The 8,736-nt window shown below is 34.1% G+C and overlaps 1 protein-coding gene across 3 annotated transcripts in view; it reads left to right on the forward strand.

Moving 5' to 3' along the window:
- The window catches only part of LOC143154014 (uncharacterized), a 38,092-nt gene that overhangs the window by 24,329 nt on the left and 5,027 nt on the right, over positions 1-8,736 (forward strand). For 2 of the 3 annotated variants that reach the window (XM_076325753.1, XM_076325752.1), the window contains one exon: positions 8,178-8,388. In XM_076325753.1, the coding sequence (XP_076181868.1) occupies positions 8,204-8,388 (185 nt within the window). In that variant the 5' untranslated portion in view covers positions 8,178-8,203. Of the gene's footprint in view, positions 1-8,164; positions 8,389-8,736 lie in introns of those variants that run through there. The other variant, XM_076325754.1, reaches the window with a different exon arrangement.

Here is an 8,736-nt window from a genome sequence, read left to right on the forward strand (position 1 = left end):
CGATGGAATATCGATGATAAGTCAATAAGATACACGGATCGTATTACCAAAATAATATATGTACGCGGTGAGATTACTGTAGTCGGTTACCATTAATATTATTTGAAGAAAAAATTTATAGTCACATACATGGATTTCGAGCCAAGATATCATGTATATAAATCAGATGTGTTTCTGTTATTCTGTGTGGAGTTTGCGTATGGGGTTAGTCGTATGTGGGTGTGTCATAAGTTTTCATTCTTGTAAGCAAGCTGGACAGAAGCAGTTTGCACGCCGAACACAAATACAGTACTTTCTTGAAAAATGTTCGTCTGCCAAATGTTAAAACAGTTAAATCACTATCCACTGTACTGTACTTCTGGTACCGTTAAGTTATCGTAACATTTTTTTATATAAAACGAATTTGTATTGGCCACTTAGGTGATTGTACAACTTCGACAAATTTTGGGCTCGTTGCAAATCTGCAGTTTCATCAAAATTAAAGAGGGTTAAGGTAAAGCGGATGTTCCTTATTAGTTACCATGTTCCATCTTTATTATTAGATGTTTGTCTATAGATTTCTCAGACCTCGTAAATGATCGATTAATGAGCGACATCGTCCTTTCAAATAAATAAATTTTGATATGACTAGAACGACAAATCCAAAATAATGATGCGGTAGTCACTCGTCGTATCATAAGAAACAAGTTATAAACGTTTATGTAGATAAATAAATGAAAATTGTCTTAATTCGAAATATATATCACTTGGTTCACAAAAATATAGAAAAGAAGGTGCGCAGCTGCATTTGCTACTTTAAATATAGTTTCCCTGGTTTTTGGCTCGTTACGTTACCTCACACCTTTAATTAATGAGAAAATATGTATATACGGAGGCTAACAATAACTGAAATTGGACAAAGGAGACTTACATTTTGCTTACTTCTGTAAAATATGTGCACCTAGAAAATAACAATTATTTAACATGTATTACGTAGGGTATATATACACATGTCTATGTATTATTTGATGTTGATTATTTGATACGTATTTACATCATTAATTATATAAAGTTATCGATTAATAATATTATATGAAAAATTTTAAATATTATTACACAAAAGAACCTTTCTTTTGTAAAAACTTACTCGTAAATATTCTACCGTCATTGTATTACCTACATCAGTTAATCGTTTACAGTGTTTAAATTATTGAAGCGAACGAAAAACGTATGGTCGAAAGCGGTCTACCGAAATGGATAAAGAAGGTGGTGAGGCTAAGTACTATGAAGATAGTGTGTAGAATTTGCTTTTGGCAAAATTTTGACAAGTTGCCTGCTCGTGTTACCGACAGTTGTAAAGATCTGGAACTTAATGGAGGGTAATGACAATAAACATAATAGTAACGGTACGCCCGACGAAGCAATTACGGCTTTAAAACGCGTCAAAAAACATTAGCTGACGTCAAGAGATGTTGACGTTACTCGACGAGACGCATACATTTATTTTTGCTCTGGAAGTAAAGGCCCCCTAACTTCTTTTTTCGTTTGTTACGTTTCGGACAAACTGTTTACCGATGTGGATACAGTTCGAGAGCGATAAAATAATGTTATGCGTGTATCTGCGAGACATCTGAACGCTTCAATATCTCAGTTTACGGGCCTGTAAGCACACCATTAATCCGTTTAAGGCGAATTAAGTTAAGTTGCTTCACCTAAACGAAGTGTACAATATTTCTGTAAACTTGAAAAAATCGTATACGATAATTCATTACGTTTGCCGGGACTCCCAAGTATAAATTAGATATAAATAGATTTTATTGTTCTCTTTCGCGTTACAATGACTTCGGCTTACAATTGGTCTTGCATAATAATTAACATCGTCGATGAACTCTGAGAAGTTACGCAGTTATCGCAATCGGTAAGCGCGTTAAAAATAAAGTGTTCAACATTTTGATTCAGGTTCTCCGCGAAAGATCTACCCAATTTTCCACAAATATTTCCACCCAATTTCCATAAATATTCAATTTAAAAAATATATCTTATTTGGTTGCTGCTCCTTTTCGTCTTTAAGGAAAAAATTACCCTTTACATTAGAGTTATCCATTTCTTCGCGCCGATATTTTTCTTTTCTTTTTTGATAAAGAAAATTTGAATATTTTTCCCTCAGTTGTTTCTTCTATTTTTGTAAACACTTCCTTTTCTATCATTCTGTGATTAATAAGTCGCGGTAAGTTGCAATATTTCGTGCAGGCTGTAGCTCAATACCTTAAATCACTCTATTATTTTTAATATCAAGAAACAAACGTCTCAGGAAAAATATGTTCCGCTCAATACTACGTATTGTATACCCGAAAGGTCATTGATAATAGTTTAATAGGTATTTAGATATAGGTATTCCACCACGATTATTGTTTCTTACGAAACTACGTAGAATAAGTTGAACTAAAGACGACTAATAACCATCATTTTCTCCGGATGAAGTGGTAAGTCTGGCATCTGTTCGATCTTCTTCTTCTTTATATGGCCATTATCCTGTTTCTGTCTGATTTTAAAATAAAGTCCGTCGTTTATTTTCGATGATTCGTTTCAAAAATGGATGTTGTTTGTTTCTCCGGAATAACGGAGCTGCCTGTCTCCTTCCCAGAAACCTTTGAACGTCGCTCAACTCGCGCGAAACCCACTTATTCATTTCCTTTACACTGTCGATCTTTGCCAAATTTCGTGCCATCCTAAACAAACTAACGCGGAGACGTTTCTCGTACAGTCCCGCTTAACTTATTCGCAACAAGCTCTTTCTGAATTCTATTATTTATGATTCCACCCGGTCTACCTTTTTGGCTGAATTTCCAATGTCATATCTACAACTCCGAGTTACGAAAATCAACGTTAAATACATTCCGCGTTAACGTCATCGTCTTCAAATGTTACATTTATTCTTATCGTCGTTTTCACAACGTTATTGCCAAATTTGTCTCCGTACGGCGAATCATCCGAATGTCTCGATTACATTCGCCGAGTAGTGTTATTCATTTTTAACGCGACTCGTGGCGAATAAAATTATAGATCGATCACGTTGCATACACATTAGCTTGATGAAGCAATTTCTAACTTGTCGTATGATTTTAACGAATATTTTCCTCGTGGAAGAGTAAACGTCTTAAAATATTCTCCATACATATTCCATCTGCCATTGAAATGTTTCATAAATGTTGCAAATTCTGAAATTCTGATTTCGTTCAATTTTACGTGAACGAATTGGAGTATTTATTCGTTTCTAACATTTGTAAGTGGAAGGTAAAGCAAATTTCGTTCGTTTAGTTTCTTAAATGTAAGAACAAATTTTACTTTTATACTTTTCTGATTAATGTCTCCTTATCCAGTAGAGTTTGTAAACTTTCTAGCGGATATTTCAAAAGAACTTCACGGTGCACAAATCCTTTCTAATTTGCATTTATAATACGAATATACGCTTTGGCATCGGTGATACAATACAGTAATGTTAAATTAATAACTCTTGTTTCAGAAAAACTCATATCGGAATCTCTACCGTGTTTTACAGTCCGACCCGTGAATTTTTGTTCGAGTAGCTCATTCGACCTTCTGTGGACTTTTTTCTAACAAACACTTTGAATTTAGCTTCGTCATTCCGGGTAATTTTTGTCTTAAAAACGAAAAAGGTATATTCATCTATATTTTTTAACTTAAATCTTTTCCTTCGTGCAAGTCACTTGCGATTTATATTTATACTGGTTTTCGTATTCAGTATATTTCGTATTGGTATACGAGTATGCAATATGGTTGCGAAATCTACCATACTTTACCGTAGTGTAATATTTTCGATCATCCTTCTAAATTTATCGATATCGTTAAATTCTTCATACTTTGTGCAAATTTCTCCGAACAGCACTTTTATGTTATATTCTTTTTACTCCGGTAACTGAGTATAATTCGACAATTAGAAACGATCACCGATCCTTTAATGATTCGAATAGTAATATTCGTAAAATATTTTCTTGAAAAGGTAATGCTCGTAAAGTTCGTACGATAAAGTGATGCAAAACTTTACATACCAAGGAGTGCAATTAAAAACATGGAATAAGTTACTGACGGGAACGGAAGCGTACAAATAAAGTAACAATGATGAAATTAATGAGATGGAAAGAATGCTCGCATGTTTGTACAATGTATGATATTGTAGAAATTCTTACGAGAATTATGTAACGTAACGGTGGGAAAATTATAATTCTTTTAATATTCATACGAAAAAAGCGAACACAGTGAATAATTTCACCGACGCGATGATGAAATAATTACGTTAGTTTGCAGCTTGGAAAGATTTAGAAATTTAATTGTTTCGGATCGGAATCTAATTTTGAACAAAAATTTACACAATACTCGCGTATTACACGTATAAATAATTATGTATATTACCGAGTCCCCAAATCTACTTTCACGATGTAAACTATTCCGAAAATTATAATTTTCGTCATGGAACACCGGATATAATGTACAATCATTCGTAAAAAAAATCGATTATCCGTTGTACGTGCTCCAATTAGTTCGTATATATAATATAATCGAAGTTTCGATGCGTTAACAACATATCGCAGTTTAAAATAGTCGGTGTTTGCGGTGCGTCAATGGATAAATAAATTTTCGTTAAATTTCTAGCCAGCGTGCACGCTCTGTCCAAACACGTGGGAAAAGTGGGAGTTATTTTGTTTACGCGTCTCTATGAACTGAATTCAGAGTTTCTGAGGCCCGTGGAACGAACAGCTGGGAATACAGTTTCACGGTTAAAAGTGAATACGTAATCCGATTCCGTTGATCCAATAAGCGGTACATTGAATGGAGGAAGATTAGACGCGTGCGAACCGAGATGATTTTTGCTATGAAAAGAAAATTGCGTGACCTCAATATATTGCAGCAAAGTGTTGCCGTCGGTTTATATTTAGACTTAACGGATTTTCCCGTAGGCACGTGCTATGAAAATATCCGTATAGTACACGGGCACGGGTACACTTTGTGGCCGATTATTCCTGCATCTCGACCAGTTGATTTTATCACGAGACACAGGTAATATGTTGACACAAAACGCCGAGTGTTTTAAATTCGCCACGTTATTACGCGCGTAAATGATTATGTACATTACCAAGTACCTAAATCTTCTTTTACGATTTAATCTATCCTGAGTATTATAATTTTTAAAGATTGCGCAAAGTTAAATAATAGATACAGTTATCGATAGGGGACACCAGCCTCTGCGCAGGTTTCACGACCTGTTACGTTAGTGTGCGATTCTCGTTGGATAATGATTTAATATCCCGTATTCGACATTCGGTACACAAAGATTAACAGGTACCTCGAGACATTTCCAAATGATGATTAGAAAAATTATTATCTTCGTTATCTCTACGAACCTACTATATTGTTTGTTTGGTATTCCATACGAGAGAAGAGCGAGTTAATTTTACCTGATTCCGTTTAACAATTGTTTAAAGTGTAGTACGTGAACAGGAATCTAAAGCTGACTCAATTTTCGAACAATTTTCAACTCTGATATCATTTCATATTAGCCATAGGAGGGTTTCTAAGATCTCGCCTACGTGTTTCTAAATTATTCGTCACCTGCTCTGATTTCATTAGTCATAATTATCTTAGCAGCGTATCAATTGTTACGTTACGGTGAATGTTAGTACGTTGTGAAAACGAGGAATGTAAATATTTTAATGTATTTTCTAACGAATTACTATTTATAGATGATAATTTATCGTGGAAGATACTTCATTGGAAACGAAGTGGTACAAAAACAAATTTCGAATTGTTACAATTTTATCGTTTTCGACACGTCACTTGGACAAATTTTCTCTTTGTATGAAACCATCGGCTAATTATTCAGCATTTAAATTATTTCTCTATTTATATTTGCATTCAGTGGAAATCACTAATATACATTATTAATATCTTTTACGAATAGTATTATTTTTTTCATTCTTAAATGATCCAAGAAATCAAGCTCGGTAGAAATTATCTCAGGGTTAAACACAGTTTAAATTGATAAAATTAAGCGGACATCTAACTATTATAATCGAAGAACTTTTAATTCGGTTGCTAATTAATTTCTTATTTCCTTCCTCTTTATCGTTGTTCGAACGTTTATTAACAAATTTTTAAATAATTAAATAATAAAGGATACTTAATGATAAATCTTCAGTTACGTGAGAATAAATTTATTTAAAACGATAGTCACGTCCGAGTATATCTCTGACCGATACAAATAAAAAGGATTGATAAAGAAAGTACAAAGTCATCGTTACTAAGAATTTTAAATTCATGGTCAATGTCGTAAAACTACGATCTAATTGGACGTAGCGGGACTTGGAAACGTGGTCACAGATTTAAATTTATTCTCACATTGCTAAGGTTTGCTTTTTCTTTTTTTTTTCTTACCGTAAAATAAAATACATCATTCGCGTGATCAAAATACTTTACGATTTCACGAAGGAATTTGAACAATTTTCTATCAGATAAAATTAAGTGGACAAGAACAATGCTTGCCGATACATCGGTAACATAGATTGTATCTCCTAGATAGATACTCGATTATCTGTATAAATTAGGGCATACGATGATCAGATAATCCATTTTATGTACGAATAATTGTATCGTACATCGTGTCCGTGATTATGATAAAGGCAAATAGACGTTCGTTTTGAAATATCGGTGTTGCGCAAGTTCAGAACTTGTTTGAGAACTTGAATGAAAATTATGCTCTGAAAGAAACGATTAATCGATAATTCTCATAAGTATTCATAAGTATTTGAACACTATGAATATTTAAATATAAAAATTCTCAAATATTCGAGGATATCAAACACTCGAGTTGCTTGAATTTTCGATTTTAGAGGAATTTGTCTTTTGAATTATTCACATGAATTTGTTATTATTTGTTTTATTTAGGTCACTGGGAGTTTGAAATCGTGTCAACCGTGAAGATATCTTTTCTTATAGATTGCACAAGCAATCTGTATGTGTGCGTAGCCATTTAAAACCATTATATATTTTTGTACGAAAATAATTTGACGTAGCTTGATAAATAATTTCGATACTATAAAATTCCAAGGATGTTCTATTTTTTCTGCGCGTAGACTAGAATACACTCTTACATGTTTTTTTTTTATGTTCGACATTCTATTATACCTATCTTAAAAAAAGAACAGTTTAGAGACCCATATCGCGAGGAAGAATAGAGAATTGTTTAAATTCTCACTTGGATATGGATTATGCCGAGTGATTCACCTAACTCGACGTCCTTCAATTATTTGCAAATTGCTCGCTCTATGAAAGAATTGTTTGAACAAATGTTACTTGTCATCTATTAGACGGCTGTGCGTTGGAAAAACAATTAATTTCTTGCAACTTTGGGTTTTCACGTATTCAGCATTTTATTTTATAATCGAAGTGACTATCGGACGTCGATCGTATCGAATCACCGTAACGAATGTGATTATATTAGAGAACGCAACTAGTTTTTTCTTCTCCACGAAATGGGATAAATTATCTAAGGTATTTTTATTTCGTGCAAATAAGGTTTACCGCGTCAGAAAACGGAAATGATACTAGATCTGGGTATTTCCCGCGGTGATGAAAACAATGTACAAGAAACGACCGATATTGCGATAAAAGACTTATTTCCACGACACGGCGTAAAAATGAGAACAGAGTAGAAACAATCAAGGTGAATTAGAAATATCAATGTCCCACCGATCCATCCTAACTGTTTCAAACCAGACGTTAATATACGTGTACACGATACAAAAATGGATGTTTTTCTCAGTGCTTTAAATACTGAGAAATATGTTACAATCTTGTTTTTCCTTTTCCTTTTTCTTTTTCTTTTTCAAATTAAAAATAAATTCCACGGTTGCAAGAATTAATCGAGTTGTACGAATATTAATTGGCGCGACGATTACTTCTTTGTAACAGCTGTTAAAAGCCAGTAAGATAATACCAATGATACGTGTCATGGAGTATTAATTGTGGTCCGGACATTGCTTTTTGTAATTGTAACATTGCTCAAATTGTAGAGACATTTAAATAGAAGCGTAGACAATTTTTCAATCCGGTATACGAAACGTTTATTATACGATCACTGCAAACCGGTCACGTGTGTAAAGTTTGGGTTCTTATTGTTACAGGATTGTGTCACATCTATTATACATGAATGGTTGGAGATTCGCCAGACATCGTTGGAGAAGGATCGGTCCCAGATCTGGGAGACGTAGGAGGATGGTGGAATAATCCTGGTATCGTGGCCTGGAGTTTTGCCCTTTTCGGATGTTTCCTACTAAATGTCACTCTTTTACTGGCATTCCTCATACGCCCGTCGTTACGGACCAATTCCAACAGGTTGGTGTCAATTTGAAATTTCATTTACCGAACACCTCGATGAAAGAATCGTCAATTTGTAGGTTTAACAGGTCGGTGTCAATTTGAAATTCGATTTACGAAAGAACCTCGAAGAAAGAATCATCAATTTTTAGGTTTTCTACTCTCTGTGGGGTGGTCACAGACTCGAGACAGGCACTGTGACAACCTGGCAGAGAGGTAGGTGAAATTCGAGCATTGTTATCTTTTTAATTCACTCGCCTTTGAATAATACTCACTTGTTAAATTGTCACGATTTCCCTCTGTCAGATTGTCGCAAAGCTATCCCAAAGTTATGTTATGTTTTTCACTTTTATTTTTAATATACAC

Source organism: Ptiloglossa arizonensis, chromosome 13 (assembly GCF_051014685.1).
Source record: "Ptiloglossa arizonensis isolate GNS036 chromosome 13, iyPtiAriz1_principal, whole genome shotgun sequence".
Classification (NCBI taxonomy): Eukaryota; Metazoa; Arthropoda; class Insecta; order Hymenoptera; family Colletidae; genus Ptiloglossa; species Ptiloglossa arizonensis.